The sequence below is a fragment of the Pleurodeles waltl genome, chromosome 6, assembly GCF_031143425.1.
Source record: "Pleurodeles waltl isolate 20211129_DDA chromosome 6, aPleWal1.hap1.20221129, whole genome shotgun sequence".
Taxonomy (NCBI): Eukaryota; Metazoa; Chordata; class Amphibia; order Caudata; family Salamandridae; genus Pleurodeles; species Pleurodeles waltl.
Window position 1 is genome coordinate 937,877,941 of NC_090445.1, and position 18,192 is coordinate 937,896,132.

At 45.2% G+C, this 18,192-nt stretch overlaps 1 protein-coding gene across 8 annotated transcripts in view; it reads left to right on the forward strand.

Annotated features, from left to right (window-relative positions):
• Positions 1–18,192, forward strand: part of LRRC27 (leucine rich repeat containing 27) — a 463,960-nt gene that overhangs the window by 226,582 nt on the left and 219,186 nt on the right. For 5 of the 8 annotated variants that reach the window (XM_069239754.1, XM_069239755.1, XM_069239752.1 and 2 more), the window contains one exon: positions 6,298–6,420. The exons of the other annotated variants lie outside the window; for them this stretch is intronic. In XM_069239754.1, coding sequence (XP_069095855.1) covers positions 6,298–6,420 — 123 coding nt within the window. The remainder of the gene's footprint in view (positions 1–6,297; positions 6,421–18,192) is intronic. 8 annotated transcript variants of the gene reach the window in all.

Consider the following 18,192-nt stretch of genomic DNA (forward strand, 5'->3'; position numbering starts at 1 on the left):
TCAGTCTTGAGATATTTCTTGGCCCAGTCTTGACGTTTCAGCTTGTGTGTCTTGTTCAGTGGTGGTCGTCTTTCAGCCTTTCTTACCTTGGCCATGTCTCTGAGTATTGCACACCTTGTGCTTTTGGGCACTCCAGTGATGTTGCAGCTCTGAAATATGGCCAAACTGGTGGCAAGTGGCAGCTGCACGCTTGACTTTTCTCAGTTCATGGGCAGTTAGTTTGCGCCTTGGTTTTTCCACACGCTTCTTGCGACCCTGTTGACTATTTTGAATGAAACGCTTGATTGTTCGATGATCACGCTTCAGAAGCTTTGCAATTTTAAGAGTGCTGCATCCCTCTGCAAGATATCTCACTATTTTTGACTTTTCTGAGCCTGTCAAGTCCTTCTTTTGACCCATTTTGCCAAAGGAAAGGAAGTTGCCTAATAATTATGCACACCTGATATAGGGTGTTGATGTCATTATACCACACCCCTTCTCATCACAGAGATGCACATCACCTAATATGCTTAATTGGTAGTAGGCTTTCGAGCCTATACAGCTTGGAGTAAGACAACATGCCTAAAGAGGATGATGTGGTCAAAATACTCATTTGCCTAATAATTCTGCACTCCCTGTACTTTGCACTCTTTTGTGTTATTGTGCATCAAGGGAGTCTTGCATTGGTGGTGCATGGGCGTTCCCATGCAACCATGAGAGGATTTTGATGCAAATCCCTGTCTACGACATTGACAGACAGGAATTTGCACCAAAATCTTAAAACTCCTCAGGGCATACATAAAGAGGACAAAAGTACTTCATTTCTCTTCTTTTTTTTAACTTTGCATGTGTGCTGCATTGTACAGCACACATACAAAGTGGGAAAGCCTCAAAGCATAGTTTGAGTACTGAAAGGGAGCCCTTTCAGTATACCACTATGCATCGGAGAGCGCACATATAATTGCACTGTGGCGCAAGGTTGTGTGCATTGGTTTGTGGCTGCCAAAAGTGCACCAGCACGCAAGGAGAGAATAAAAGTACCATATCCTATTAGATATAGTGCTTTTTTTCTCTTTCCCTTTGATACAAGGCAGAAAGGGAACTTTGGTGCTGCAATGTCTTGCTTCAAAGGATAGCAAATCTGGGCCTCAGTCTCACATAATCGCAGTTATTACCTGTCAGTGACTTTCACTCACACACATTCTTACGCATACATACACATGCTCATGCTCTCACATAAACACACCGTCACTCGCAATCACGCACACAATATACATTTAAAAACATTTTTGCTTACCACAGCTGCCACCAAAGGCCCCATTCCAGCCAAGTATTCTCATTTTTTTTTTATAAGACTAGTACTGAATCACTACTATTAGAATGAAAAACAGACAAAAGAATGCAGAGCCACCCTTTGTTCTTGCCACGGATTTTACCACCTGAGGCCAGGGGTCGCCAAGGCAGTGCCAGAGTTTGCAAGGTGCAAGCTAGGAGTCTCAGCTGCAACGATCCGTAAGTGACATCTATGCAACAGCCCTTGAAACAACCTGCAGAATTCGTATTCTGACGAGCCATGTCTGTTAGGGGTTTCTTACATAACTTTAGTTACGATTGGAGACCTCCCAGAATTCATAACAGCTGCATATTGAGTAATTCCAACAAATCTTGCTTGATAAAGTTCTCCAGCATTCTAGTTAGTCGCTTGTGGAGTCTCAACTTCGTCCAAGATTGCACCTAGGCTTTGAAGCTGCAGATAGCAAATGTCTTGGACATGACCTTTGAAGACACTGCTTGCGAGAGACGGAAGAACAACTTAAACACTGTGCTTTCAGTTCATTATCAAGGCCTTGCAATGCTGCCTGGACTGGACCTGAAGCGCTGGGTCCAGTAAGTATTGGTAATCAAAGCAGCAAACTGCCAGTGTTGCATATCATTTCAAACAGCAGGTCAAAGTGAGTGCTATCAATTTATTTTTTCTTTATAATACCAGAAATCAACTTTTAACTCTATAACTAAAAAGTACCTTTTTTGATTAAGGATTTGTGTGTGTGTGTGTGTGGATGTGCGAGTCAGCAAATGCAAGAATACGTAAGTGGGTGATATGTTTGGAGCTTCCCACCCATCTGAGTGGGAGCCAGATAAACACGGTACTCTGTGGCATGCCACATTTCCTTGAGCTAAATAAACACAGAACTGTCATTGTGCTGGGAGATTCTCTAGCCTGCGCCTGTTTACTCGCATAGTGCTGGATTCCTGGCTACTGCCCCTTCTCTCTTAAACTCCAAAATAGAAATCACCTACCTGAGGGTTTGCAGATGCCTTTTAAGCCGACTTCGCAGCTGGTCCACTTCATGCTTTTGATCTCTTTTATTTCGCTTTCTATTGCGGCTGTTCTTTCCTGGCGTTCTTCCTAACTTTCCCAGTCCATTACGTTTCCTGTCATGTGGTGTTTGATGTCATTTCCTTTTCCTGTTTTCTTTACTATTTAAATGCCTATGTGTGCTTGGAGGTTGTGGTGCAATAAAGCTGTGCCACTTCACATCTTTCGCCGCTCCCTCCACTTGGTGATCCTGATTCTTCATTGTTGGGACTCCTTCGTCTTGATTCAGGACTCCTGGTTTTCTCTAACCTCATAAAGACTGCATCAGTAAGGAGTTTTTTTTGTACCTTTTGTTTTTTCTTCCTGAGAAAATGTCAGCTTCTCAAGAACATTCGCCTACCATATATTCCAGTGTGTCGTGACATTGTGGCTTCTGGAAACTATCACCCTTACTTCAGAGTGACTGACTGCATTGATGAATAGAAGAGTGACAGCATTGTTGAGCACATCCAGACACTTTGGCGGTCATTATGAACACGGCGGTGTGGGCTGCCTTGCCGGCGGTGGCGGGTAATCCCGCCAGCCGGCATGGCAGCCCACACCGCCACATAATGAACCCATGGAAGGCCGCCATAGGTGGCCCTCACTCACCGCCAGGCTGCCTCCGTCAGGCAGCCTGGCGGTGGTCGGCATCATTATCCGACAGGGCAGCGGTGCTGCCCCTCGGATAATGATCCCTTACCCTCCAGCCTTTCCCTGGCGGGTTTCCCCGCTAGGGAAAGTCTGGTGGAAGGGGTGCACCGGGGCACCCTGGGGGACCCTGCACTGCCCATGCATTTGGAATGGGCAGTGCAGGCGCCCCTGTGCAGTGCCCTATCACGCAGGTCACTGCCCGATTTACGGGCAGTGATCTGCGCGATGTGTGCAGCTGCACCCGCCGCACAGAGGCATTGGCGGCGGCTCCATATGGAGCCGCAGTCAATGTCGCGGCCAGGCATTCCTCTGAGCCGGCGGGCGGAAACAATGTTTCCGCCTGCCGGCCCAGAAGAATGTTCATTATACGACCGGCGAGGTTCCGGGGGCACTGGCGGTCACGGAGAAGACCGCCAGCATAAACAAGGCGGTTTTCACGGCCTTATTCATAATCAGGGCCTTTGTTTTAAATAGTATTTCTCATGTACACTGTCTGACTCCTATTTTAAATTCAAAAAAGTTGCAAAGCCAATAGTTCTGGCTTTAAAGAAAAGTTGTATGGTAGCATTGCAAGTAAACAGTATGGGAAATAATATGTATTTGTGTGGAAGCAAAGACCGGTAAAATGAAACTGGTGTAGATTAAAAGGTCAGGTTGCAGATGCACTGTCAAGCCAGACCTAAAAATTAATGTAAGTTAATGACATCCTAAATTATCTAGTTGTCTAAGACACTTTTACAGCAGTACAGTGTCATACGTGTGCCACTGAAAGTTCAAGCTCAGCCATCTGGATAAATAGACAAAATTATTACAGCTGCATTAGGGCAATCCTTTTTTTGTGAAAGTGCACATCTTCTGCCCAGTGCAAACATGTGCTCCTGGCTCCCAACATGTGGGCAGAGCAAAGCTCCTTTCTAGTGATGCTCACATGCTGTGCTATCAAGCCAGACCAATATGACCATTTTTTGCAGTCAACCTCCCAAGCAGGTTACCAATGTAAATGTCAATAATGTCCAGGTTGTGTAAGCTCAGTGCGAGCACACTCAGTGTACTTTTTTAATTATTTATTTTGAAGCAATACTTAGAAAGAAAACATGGATAGCTAAAGTCATATAATGCCACTTGAATGATTTAATAGGTTTCTACAAGGTTTTAGATATTAAGAACAATAGCGCAAAAACATTTAAAACTCTAGAGTTAAATCCAACAGAAAATGTCTACCATGCACTATTTAACCATCTTTCCTGCAACACTAATGTCAAAGTTACCTGAAAATCCTAAAATTTTATTGATTTCATGAAAGCCTTCTTGTTGAATTGCCCCGTAACACTGTTAAAGTTTTGGATGCAGTGCAGCAAATCCATAAGTTTCTCGAAGCTAAAGATCTCCATAATGTCTTGCAGCCAGAAACACAGATGTAGGCTATTGGTATCTAACCTATGGCAGGCATCTTGTCTTCCAGGCAATCGTGATTGCCTGCCTTTAATGTTTTTGCAAATTATAGTAGAGATTCCCACCAAAATCTGTGAGCTTTCGGGTAGGATATGCATATCATGGACCTTGAAAACACTAATGATGGGGTGTTGCCAACAGGGTAAATGAACAGTGAAGGAAGCAAGCAGGTGACCCTCAACCACGGTTTTAAAGTGGCATCAAAGGCAGTTATGCTGGCAAGAAACGGTGATCTTCCATGTCAGGCTGCTTCTTACTCTGAGAAGTGTGACTTCACAGTCACAGCAATTGGGGTTTGTCTAGGAACCTTCTCCATTTGGACCTCTTCTTGCTAAAGTTCCGACACAGGTACTGTGGGTAGGTAGTACGGGCAACTGACACCTTGAATATGGACAGGCCATTGTGTACTACATTTGCAGCACTGTATTAGCTAACAGAGCCCAGTGTAACCCCTGGACAAGTATAGAATAATCATCACCATGATTAGCTGAAAAAAGCCAGTACGTCAGGTGTCACTTCATGCAACAACCTGAGGGGAAATATGGTGGCAGGACAGACCACAAAGCCCTTCCTTATTAGCGGCGATCTTCTGTTTTTGCGGTGATCGGATTCTTAAGGGACATTTCTCAATGGAAATGAGCATCTGCTGGAATATTTTAACTAAACAGTGTGTTATGGCGTCCTTCGGAGTGCATCCATTTTCCATTCTGATAGTTGTGAAACAGTTTGGTGAAATTCTACTACGCCGGGTCTCAGTCCGGCAAAACTGATACACGTGTGAAATGTTTCTATATTTGCTAAGAGCTTCCAACTGTATCAGACGGTTTGTGTTTCCCATCTGTTGCCTACGTTTCTTAATAACTATGCGTTAATTGATGAAACGTATTTATTTAAGATTATGGTTTGGTTTATTTACTATATCACCAAAATCATATAAGGACAAACAAAATGTATAGAGAGAACTTGGGTCTGTACCATATCGTGTTTATTATAGCGTACCCTCCGTCAACAAATTGAAAACTGTGATGAAGGCTAATGCTCCACCAGCTGAAGACTTCTGCTTAAGGCAATAAGGTGTTGCCAGTCTGCTGAAATGTTTTGGTTAAGTTTTGTCTTGAAATGAAAGCTAGGAATGAGCCCTATCTGATATGGATTATAGATTTGTAATCAATCTGGTTTATTGGTAACTAGCTAGACAGGTGAACTCCCCTGGCCGTTCTGGTCCACTGCCACCACAGTGTATCCCCAGGATTCCAACACACCATCAAATTTCTGGGTACCTTGGCAACAGTCACCTACAGGTTCACCTCACATCATCAAAAAAGGCACCTGCTCTGTACATTTAGATCTGGTCTTACTCAACACATAATCGTCTGCCTGTTACCCTATACCCTACGTGGTGTCTCTTTGCAAACAAATATGTCTGTTTAATGTTTTACACTGATAAGGATATGTATTACTCCATTGTTGAAAACATTTAAGTTTGAAACCCACCATTAAGCTTTTTTTTCAAATTTCGTTGCTTTTAACGAAAGATAAAAAAGAGGATTTTTGTGGAACGATTCTTGATGTGGGGAAAAGTTGTTAATTAATACACTCAGTATTGTAGTTGGGAGAGGGTGTGGGGTGGCACTTTCATAAAATGTGATTTTGATTTTCAGAATAACAACGATTTTTCCTATTTTATGGTCATTGTGATAGCTTTTTTAAGGTTACATGTTTTAACCAATATAAACTTATATAATGATCGATTGTTAGACTCAATATCAAATAACTCCATTATAACTGTGTTGATATATGCGACTCTGGTTTAACGTAACACTCCATGTACTATAAAGTTCTGTGTTCCACAGAAATGTCATCAAAACTCCGTGACGAAGCAAAGCAAATTGTTAAAAAGTACAAGCGAATGGCAAAGAAATTTGAATTACCTAGCAAAGCCTACATGGGAGCCTGGAAACGGAGGAGTTTTATTAGTGAGTTATTAGGCATTAGCGTTAGAGAAGGATAGTTATTTTAAGCATATTTTCCTAATTGCTTTACTTGTTTAAGTGTTGTTTTAAATGACAGATCAGATCTTTGATTTACATGTGATCTCTGAAAGAATGCATGGACGCATCAGTTATTATAAGAATGTATACTGAAAAAAACTGATTAAACGAACCTTCCGTGTCTTTGTCTGCCAAGTGTACGAGCGTAAAATCAATGATGCAATGTCTCATTTGCAGGCTCTTTAAACTTGTTAACTTATAAATCTGAAATATAGTTATAATAGCACAGCTCAACAATCTAGCCCATAACAGAAACCTTTACTCTTACATCCTGGAAGTTTCACATGCTCAACATGTGATTTGTTTGACCACTTTTTGCGTGGGACCAAAATTTACTTCACAATCTGCTATGTCACAAATGGTTGCCAAAACATTGCACACATTTGTGTGTCACCTGTATCATGCCTATAATCCCTGGGCACTCAACAGTTCCTTTATTTTCTGCCAGAAAGAGTGGATCAGAACCCGCTTGTCTCATGCTCAGTGAATTACTACGGTGGCAGCAGGGCAGTCCTCTTCTGAAGTACAAAGCAGGCTGCAGACAGCAGGGCAGTCCTCTGAAGTGCAATACACTCCTTCTAGGGGTCCTTTGCAGATCCAGAAGTGACCTGAAGAGTGGGTCTGAGGGTCATGTTTTTATACCTGATGCCAACTTTAAAGTGGAAGAAACGTCTAGGGTTTTCTTCCCCACAGATGGTTGTGCAATTTCCTACCTACCTGCCCAGTCTCCAAGAGTTCTTGGGTGACAAAGGCCAGTATGAAGTTCTGAGGGTGCTTAGGCAGCTCTTTTGAAATGTAAGCGGGGCAGTGAACAGCTGTGCCCAACACTTAGGGCCTCATTACGACCCTGGCGGTCATAGACCGCCAGGGTGGAGGCCGGATGTAGCACCGCCAACAGGCTGGCGGTGCTACATCAGGTATTCCGACCGCGGCTGTGAAGCCGGGTCCGGCTGGGGGAATCCTCCATGGCGGCGCTGCATGCAGCGCCGCCATGGGGATTCCGACCCCCTTCCCACCAGCCTGTTCCTGGCGGTGTACAGTGTCGTGGGGCCCCTGGGGGCCCCTGCACTGCCCATTCCACTGGCATGGGCAGTGCAGGGGCCCCCTAACAGGGCCCCATAATGAAAGCAGACACTGAAAATCGCGACGGGTGCCACTGCACCCGTCGCACCCCTGCAAATCCGCCGGCTCCATTCGGAGCCGGCTTCCTCTTTGCAGGGGCTTTCCCGCTGGGCCGGCGGGCGATCTTTTGAAGATCGCCCGCCGGCCCAACGGGAAAGTTGTAATGGTCCCCGCGGTCATTTGACCGCAGGGCGGTGTTTGGGCGGTTTCCGCCCGGCGGGCGGTGCCCGCCGCCCGCCGGGGTCGGAATGACCCCCTTAGTCTCCCTTTGTCTCACTTTCTGGGAGGAATACACAAATGACAATTGCCATGCTAATCTCAGTCATGTGATGCAAGCTGCAGACATCAAATGGTTAGGACAAGAAAATGCCACCGCTCTAAAAACAAAAAAAAGGCATTTTCAGAGTTGTGGCTTAAAATCCAAAGTTACAATTTATTTGTGAACAACCATGATATTTATACCTGTTCCTAATCAATCACATATTAAATGTAATAATGTAACCCGAGGTTATCCTATTGGAATATTATGGGAGAAGTAGACCTCACAATAGTGAAAAACAAATTTATAGTTTTTCACTACCAGGACTTGTAAAACTTAAACATACATGTCTAACTTTTTAAATACGCTGCAGCCTGCCCTGTTTAGGGCCTAACCTAGGGGTGACGTGTATTAACAAGGTAGGATTAGGCCCATCTAAAGTGTTGGACCTGGCTTTTTGACAGGGACATCCCCAAACTTTTTGCCTCCTTCCTCCTATTTGTTTCTGACCTGTTGTTGTTGGCTTTTGACCTCTGGGCACTTTACCACTGCTAACCAGTGCTAAAGTGCATATGCTCTCTGTGTAAATTGTGCTACTGATTGGTTTATCCATGATTGACTATTTAATTTACTTGTAAGTCCCTGGTAGAGTGCACTACATGTGCCTAGGGCAGGTAGATTAAATGCTACTAGTGGGCCTGCAGCACTGGTTGTGCCACCCACCTCAGTAGCCCCTTAACCTTGTCTCAGGCCTGCCATTGCAAGGCCTGTGTGTGCAGTTTCACTGCCACTTCGACTTGGCATTTAAAGGTACTTGCCAAGCCTAGAACTCCCCTTTTTCTATACATAAGTCACCCCTAATGTGTGCCCTAGGTAACCCCTAGAGCAGGGTGCTGTGTGGGTAAAAGGCAGGACATGTACTTGTGTGGTTATATGTCCTGGTAGTGTAAAACTCCTAAATTCGTTTTTACACTACTGTGAGGCCTGCTCCCTTCATAGGCTAACATTGGGGCTGCTCTCATACATTGTTGAAGTGGCAGCTGCTGATCTGAAAGGAGCAGGAAGGTCATATTTAGTATGGCCAGAATGGTAATATAAAATCCTGCTGACTGGTGAAGTCGGATTTAATATTACTATTCTAGAAATGCCACTTTTAGAAAGTGAGCATTTCTTTGCACTAAAACCTTGTTGTGCCCTTCAATCCACGTCTGGCTAGGTTTAGTTGACAGCTCCTTGTGCATTCACTCATACACACCCTAAACACAGGGTACTCAGCCTCACTTGCATACATCTGCATTTTGAATGGGTCTTCCTGGGCTGGGAGGGTGGAGGGCCTGCCCTCACACAAAGGACTGCCACACCCCCTACTGGGACTCTGGCAGACAGGATTGAACTGAAAGGGGGCTTGGTGCATTTCTTAGACACTCTTTGAAGTCACCCCCACTTCAAAGGCACAACTTAGTATAAAACAGGGCCTCTGCCCTACCTCATCAGACACTTGCTGGAGAAGAAACCTGAACCAGAAACTACATCCTGCCAAGAAGAACTGCTTGGCTGCTCAAAGGACTCACCTGTCTGCTTTTCTACAAAGGACTGCTGCCTTGCTGTTGGCCTGCTGCCTTGCTGAACTCTTGTCTGGCTGTAAAAGTGCTCTTTAAGGGCTTGGATAGAGCTTGCCTCCTGTTCCCTGAAGTCTTAGGACCAAAAAGACTTCTCTCTTCCTCTTGGACGCTCCGTGCGCCGAACTTTTCGACGCACAGCTTGTTCCGCGGCAAGAAAAACGCTGCACACCGACGCTGATCGACGCGACGCCTTCGGGACGACCGAAACTTTGACGCACGGCCTCGCAAGGACAACGCCGCCCGACTTCCCGGGAGAAATCGACGCGACGCCTGCCGTGAGATCGAAACTTTGACGCACGGCCTCGCAAGGACAACGCCGCCCGACTTCCCAGGAGAAATCGGCGCGACGCCTGCCGTGAGATCAAAACTTTGACGCGCAGCCCCGCAGAACGACGCGCAGCCGGAAAACAAGCAGGAAAATCCACGCACAGACCCGGGACATCTGGTACTCCCCGCAAACCACAGTAAGAGACTGTCCGCGCGCCAGAGAACGACGTACGACTCTCCGCGTGGAAAATAACGACGCAAGTCCGTGTGTGCTGAGGAGAAATCGACGCACACCCTAGTTTTCCACGTACCTCTTCTCCTGTGACCCTCTGAGGAGATTTTCCACCAGAAACCAGGTACTTTGTGTTTGAAAGAGACTTTGTTTACTTTCTAAAGACTTAAGACACTTTATCACTTTTCAGTGATATCTTTACAAATTCGTATTGCAACTTTGATCGTTTTGACCTGAAGATACCCAGATAAATATTATATATTTTTCTAAACACTGTGTGGTGTATTTTTGTGGTGTTATGCTATGGTGTTGTATGATTTATTGCACAAATGCTTTACACATTTCCTTCTAAGTTAAGCCTGACTGCTCGTGCCAAGCTACCGGAGGGTGAGCACAGGCTGATTTTGGATTGTGTGTGACTTACCCTGACTAGAGTGAGGGTTCTTGCTTGGACAGAGGGCAACCTGACTGCCAACCAAAAACCCCATTTCTAACATAAAGGGTTATTTTGCCAGGTTGAATTGATAGTTTAAAACTGTGCAAAGGCTAAAGTGGCAATCCTGGGATGTATTTTAAAGGGCTTCTTAAGTGAATGGCACAATAAGTGCTGTAGTTTCACTAGTAGCATTTAATTTACAGACTCTGGGTAGATGATGTACCACATTACTAGCAGTTTATAAGTACATTATATGTGCAAATTGGGTGTAAGCCAATTTGACCAGAATTAGAAACACTTTAGCAATGGTTATCAGTGGTAAAGTGCACAGAGTCAAGGCCACTGAAAATGAATTTCAGCAAAAAGGAGGTTAGAAAGTAAAATCTTTGAGGGAGGACTACTATAAGACTGACAGGTCTAAGAGAAAACCTCCGGTTTCTACCACATTAAGTTGTAAAGGTCCATGAAAGAGTGGCAAGTGCCCAGAGGTGAGGCCCCACCAAAGAGAATAACATATACTGCTTTGTAGGCACTGTTGCTCTGTAAGGTTTAGCCAAGTGCACCGCCTAGAAAGAGAAAAGTCACATGCTGCCTCTGCATGTGGATCTGAGCCTGTCTCTCCTTCTGGACTGAATGCTGCAAGCCTCTGCACAGAGAGATCTCCTGTGGGTGTTTTCTCTCTCTTTCCTGACCATGTAGGCCTCTTTCCTGACTTCTTCCTCCCCTACATTGAATCCCTGCTGCCATTCACAACTGGTAGCTTTTTAGAGGAAGAACTCCACTTATTTCGCAAGTGGAGAAACTTGTCAGAGGAAACACCAAAAAAAGAACTGACTCCCCCAATGTTCTGAGACACTCCTAGCCCAAATGAAAGTACACAAGATGCTCAAAATGGTAGGCAATAGTCTGCTGTGCCTGCTCCTTTCACCAGTTGACTTTAGTAGTCTTGTTGGCAAGTTGCCCCGACAAACAAGGTGCACCAGACCAAAAAGAACTTAACTCCACCATCTTGCCCGCTATTCTGGTTCTTGGAGGACAGAAACTTGGTACTAGTTTGCCAGGGTGAACTGCGTCTTGAGGTTCTCAGTCTAAGTCTATGGCAGTTGTCTGTTCTCAGGAGACAATATCTTCCGGATTCACCATTGGTAGACCCTCTTCCCTAGAAAGCAAACAAGACTCATTTAACCCATCAGTCCAGGTGAAACTGGATCCAGAGAGACCTCGGCCATCTTAGCTCTTCTCAGTCTTAAGAGTAGGTTTTGCCTTCAAGTTATCCTCTTTTCTTTGCTCAAGCCTATTCCTAGCCCCTCTGAGCATGAAGCTAAATACCGGTGAGAATTCTCTTCTCACTCAGCTTCAGTTGCTTATGTTGTAGCTACTGTCATCTCAGATGTAGTCTACGGTTCTAGAGGACTATCCATTTGATCCAGTCCCCCTTCTCATTGGATCCACTGGTCCCACTCCAGCTGCTGGCCTCAGATCTGCCCATGTAAGCTCTATGAGAGTAAAGAGAGCTTGGGAATTTCCCCTCTGTGCAAGAGGCCACTCTTCTTTGAAGGGCATTGCTCCAAACTGATGGGTGTTTGAAGGCATCCGGAAAAAGTATTATATCCTCCTCACTCATCTAACAACTTTTCTTCCTTGTGATACACTACATACTTCCCTTGTGACAGACGTATAACTATTACAGTCAGTGGCTGCGTGCAGTTAAGCTGTCTTCCTAAGAAAGGCAAGAGTTTGGGCCAGCAGTGGCAGGATCTGGACCTGCTGCATGAGGACCAATGGGGAAAAAAGCTGTAGTAACAAAAACAGGCAGGCATTTGAGGGACTCGGTGTTGTAGGCAGAAATGACTGACACATTTTCCATGTCTGTACTGACAACAAGCGAGTTGGCGCACATTCGTTTAACAACCCCCACCACTAAATCCTCTTCTCCTGATGACATATCAGAGAAGGAGACAGCATAGATTATCATTTCAATTAGATATATTCAGTAGGTGGATTAAGCTGTCGAAGACGGCTGGAGAATATAGAACTAGTCCCACACAGGGTGTAACACAGAACTAGATTGGTGGTGATCTGGCAATGAGAAAGGTTAGTGACAAATAGGTATATTGAACAAATATATTTTTGGCCGTAAATATACATTTTTGTCTGAACATGTCTCTTGTATACCTGCCAGGAATTCACAGATTCTGGTAGACATGAACACATTGACTACTACATATTTCTCCACCATGAGTGTGAAGAAATACACAGTAGTAAATCCCTCTCAAGTGGGCATTCCAAGGAGTGACTTGCACTGGAAGTTTAGGAGTGCCAGCAAACTGATGTTTATGGCATTCCCAGATTTCTCTCCAACCTCATTCCTACATGGAAATGATTGGAAATGTATTCTAGCAAAAGGCCTGGGTATCTCCACTTTCAGGATGGGAAATGATACAGATGACCTCCAAATTAGCTGGTTCTGTAAGAGAAGTGTTTTCTTCATGGGAAAAATGTTTTCCTACTGGAGAAAATATAAAAGTGCATTTGTATAGTAGTTTCCATTCTTTTGTGTGGATTTCTACATTGCTTCCACATAGTTTATTTGTAGTCGATTTGTCTATACGGTAAACTCTGTTGTTTCTACACATAACCTTTGGAGTTCCCCTCAAGGCTTCTCTTTCCTAGGTTCTTTTTTAAGGTTATGTTTGCACTTTGGTCAGAATTATCCACACCTCATGTGTCAAATTGTACTTGTACATTTATCCTCAGCTCCTATGAATTGAGGGAGATCAACGTCCTCCACCCTACCCGTTCTGCACTGCATGGTTTCATTGAGTTAATGGGTTCCTAAGCCCAAAGTGGCTCACACACAACTCTGGTGAGACAGAATTGAGAGTTGTTACTGGAACTTTTTGTTTCTGTTAACTTTTCATTTGAGCTTTTTTGATAGGTGGTCTTTCAGCCAATATTACTAGCACCAAGGATCTCTGTATCATGATTGTTACTGTGCTTTTACTTCCTTTCATTTTGTGCTATGCCATCACCCTTCTTATTTTAACTTCATATATTGAAGACAATCTTCCTTTTCTTTCTGTACCTTTTCCGAGACCAGTTAATATTTTACTCACTTCAGCCTATCCTTTTTACAGGAATTCAGTGGATCTTTACATTCCTGCTTGTTTTCTTATTTTCACTCGCAGTCAGTGTAGAATGAGGCTACCAAGCTTCTCTCTTGTACTGATTGACTACTGTCATCAGCCCTAATCTAGCTTGTGTAGAAGTTGCTGAATTTCTGTTCTTGGCAGTCTTTTCCTATGGAAAACATCGACCCACTGTGTCTTTGACAAAACTGTGAAATGTCCTCAGGTCTGACCTTGAAATATTCATAGGATGTGCAAGGCCCATTCTGGGAATTGTGCCTTCCAGGTCCTGGTGACCCCAGTATGAAATACTCTTAAGCTTGGGATCACAATCTAGTGCCCATTAGACTTTGATTTTAGAAATCCAGTTCTGCAGAGTATGCAATGGAGAAAGTGCTTTGTGTTTCATAACTGCCATTATGAATAAACGTGCATACCTTGTGATTCTTTGTGTGTGTGCGCGCGTGTTTATACGGATTACTTCAGGCGCTTCCCCTTGCCCACTTCACAATGTGCCATAATTTGTGCATTGTAGTTCTTTTCCATTTAAAGCATAGGTCGGAATGTCGTCACATTGTGAATACAAATGCCACAAATTGCAGGCCTTCGTCCCAGCATTCACTACATTTTTACAATGAGGGTGACTGCTGATTTTGACTTATTGTGAAAATTCCCTTTGCACTGCGAGTTTTTGAAAATCCTTTGCACCATAAGGTTGTGAGACTGGTTGGAACACAATGCAAAATACTGCACTGCAACCATCCTCTTTGCACATCGCACGTTTGCCGTTCCACTAATAATGATGCCACAGAAGTAACCTTTTCTGCTAGCTTGTTTTAGGCCACATTGTGTTTTCTGCTCCTAATGGAATTGTTTGATGTACTCCATAATTTCTGGTTAAATTCATTTTTCTTGCATGAGTGTTATTATTTTTTGGAATTACATTTTTACCTTTTAGATGGATACATCTACCTGTGGATTGCTCACCTTGTGGATTTCCCGTTGCGCCAGCTTTCGACTGAAACTTTTCTCCATAGCTCTCCACATCTACGAGGACGTCACAATAGCGGAAGTCCTTGCTGGCGCGCTCATGTTAGTTCCCTTTTTTTCAGAGCCTTCGAAGTGTAACCGTTTTTCTTATTCTCTCCATGGTGATACTCCGTATCCAAGGGAATTTGGGTTTGTTTTGTCCTGCTGGCAATGTCTTCCATAAAGAAGTTGTGCTTTAGGCCATGTATTGAATGCGGGGGTCAGATGTCTGTTTCTGACCCGCGTGTGGACTGTCTTTGGCAGTGCTTAATTTGTAAATAACAAGGTGCCGGTGCTCAAAGCTCACCTCTTAAACATGCGGCTGCGGCAATTAAATGTGCAAATATGGAATACTGAGGCAGCGCAATCCTGAAGCTATCTCGGCCCACTTCATTCCATTTAAAGCCACTCCCTGCCCCTTCAGTTCACTCTGGCTGCTTTCTGCTTTCTCTCATTGTGACACTTTTTCGTTTTTCTCTTTCTCCGTCTTTCCCATATGTGTCTTTTGCCTGCAGCAAATGCTTGGGGGCGACGAATAAGCGCCGGCCCTCAAACATAAGTGCCGGTGCTCAGCACCGGAAACAACAAGCACAAATTAAGCACTGTTCTTTAGTGCTTGAACTCTGAACACGATGTAGGGGATTGTTTGTTGTGTCAGAGCATGAACCCCAAAGCCTTGAAGGAGAGAGGGTCGAAGGTTTTCTTGGTGAAAGCAGAGAAAAGAGAAGAAAAGGAGTCATCGTAGGTCTCAGCTTCATTTGGAGTCACCATCTCGGCACTCGTCGAGGTTGTCCAGGAAAGAACATAATTAGAGGCGGCGCCATAGTCCTCTGCGCCGGTCCTCCAGATATACAACTCCGCAGCCACATTTGCCTTTTCTGAAGTCATCTGAAGGTTCTCCGGCACCGTCGTTGGTGGATATTCCAGTGTCACCAGTGAATCCAGTACAGCAGTTCTCTCCGGTGACCCCCTCGGATCCAGAGCCAGAAGTGATACTGCCAATGTCAGGCCCTTCTCAGCCTCAACAGCAGGAGTGAGAATTTCCGTCCTTTCCAGCTCCTGGGGCGGATCTAACCCTTTTCCTGAATGCGATCTTCAGCAGGGCCATGACACCCTCAGGTGTGCCGTGCCGCGCCGCCTCTGAGGCCCAATATCCTTCTCCTTTGGAGGATTCCCAGCACAGTACTAGCAGTCTCCGTTCGTGCCCTTCTTACCGATGGCCCAGTTACCCTGGCCTTTGCCGGCGCAGAGAAAGATGAGTCCTGACACTCAACAGGAATCATCAGCACCAGTGGCACCCGCACAGACGTCGGAGAGGTCTCAGCTGATGTCATATCACTCGACTCCAGCTCAAGGTAGTGCCGTATCTCCAGTACCCAAGTCATTGGTGCCGATGCCGACATCGCCTATGCCAGTCTATGTTCTTCCGATGTGGATACTTTAAGTCTAGGCTCAGGTCCAGAAGAGAAATTTTGAGGCTGCTGGAGGAGGAGCAATATTGAGCCTCTCATCAGGATCCGGACCTGGAAGAAGGCGAAGTTCTCTTCCCAAGTCACAACTTTGAGGGAATTGAGGTGGCTAGTGGTTTAGACACTTCCCCAGAGTAAGAGTTATTGTCCCCACAGGGGTTGCCTCCACCTGAGGTGACATCGTACCATGCAGTCATTCATAAGGTGACTCATATGTTGGACTTATCCCTCCCTTTATCTGAGATGAAATCCAATTTATTAATGGAGGTTCTTCATTCTTCTATTTCCACCTCAGAGCCCTAACTGCCGTTCAACAAGGCTTTGAAAGAACCAGTATTGGAGATCTGGCAGAAGTGTCGACTCCAGCAGTGTCGAGATCGATCGCCAGGAGATATAAGACTGCACCAGGTTATCCTGCATTTTTGAACTACCATCTGATGTCAGAGAGTTTGGTGGTGCAGGCTTCCTGCTCTTCCAGATTAGCCCCTGGATCTTTTCCATCATCTCTGGCTGACAAGAAAAATTCAAAATTCTGACCCTAGACCCATGTTCTTCTTGCGCTGGACAAAGAAGACTGGATGGCTTCCATCGACTTGCAGGATGCGTATTTTCACGTCCCCATTCTACAGTCGCACAAGAAGTATCTCCGGTTCACCGTCGAGTCGCAACACTACTAGTTTGCTGTCCTTCCGTTTGGCCTGACTTCTGCACCTCGAGTCTTCACAAAGGTGATGGCAGTGGTCGCAGCACATCTCAGAAGGTGGGGAACACCGGTATACCCTTACCTGGATGATTGATTGCTCAGTCTCCAGAGATGGCATTTGTTGGACCTGGCCCTTTTACAGGGTAATTCCCCAAACTTTTAGCCTTTTCCTCCTTATTTTTCTGACCCTTGTTGGCTGACGTTATGACTCTGAGCTCTTTACCATTGCTAATCAGTGCTAAAGTGCATGTGCTCTACCTTGTAAACTTGGTATGATTGGCGTATACATAATTGGCATATTTAATTTACCTAGAAGTCCCTTGTAAAGTGATATCCCTCTACACAGGACCTGTAAATTAAATTCTACTAGTGGGCCTGCAGTGCTGCTTGCACCACCCACTGAAGTAGCCTTTCAAACCTGTCTCAGGCCTGCTAGTGCACGGCCTGTGCGCGTAATTTTCTGCCATAGGGACCTCGCATCTAAATTTACTTGCCAGGCCTAGAACTCCCCTTTTACTACATGTAAGTCACCCTGAAGGTAGGCCCTAGGTAGCCCTATGGGCAGGATGCTATGTATGTAGAGGGCAGGACATGTGCCTAGTAATGTGGCCTGTATGGTAGTGACAAACAGCCTATTTGGTTTCTCACTGCTGTGAGTGCTGCCTTCTTGTAGAATTGCATTGGAAATGCCCTGCCTTATGTGTAGGGGGTATTATCTGGTTTATGAGGGGTAGCGTAGGCATGTTTGGTATGGCTGTAATGGTAGTGAGAAATGCTGCTTACTGGTGTAGGTGGATTTTTTTATGATCATTACAAAAATGCCACTTCTAGAAAGTGAGCATTTCTCTTTGCTTATGACTCTGGTGTTTTGCAGCTTGACTCCAATCCACGTCTGGGCAGAGTGACAGTTGGGCTTTTGTGCATACCTTTCAGACAGCCTGTACACAAGGAGGGTGGAGGTGTCACAGAGGTGCATCTACATACTGAATAGTCTTCCTGGGCTGAGAGAAGGGAGAGACTGGCATACCTGCATTTGTAAAGGCTGTGCCCTGGCCTTGCACAATAGGGTCGTTTACCCCCAACTGATGTTTGGAGAGTGTGCTGGAGGAGTGGGAGGGCACTCCCATAACCAGTAGTAACTGGTTGGAACCTCCTCTCCCCTCTCTTTGTGAAACACACTGTAAACTGAATATAAGTACAGGAGATTTTTCCCCACAATTTAGAAATGAATAGACATTCTTTGGACTCTTCTGGAACTGGACACAGGACACTGCTGAATGGACTCACCTGGACCAACCTTGGATTGCTGCTGCTGTGCTGACCTGTGACCTGCTAGGTCACTAGGAGGACTGCCACCATCTGCATCCCTTGTGCTGGCCTGTTGTTGGGCCTGCTGGCCCTGTGCTCCCCTCCCCTCTTCTGTCTCCAGG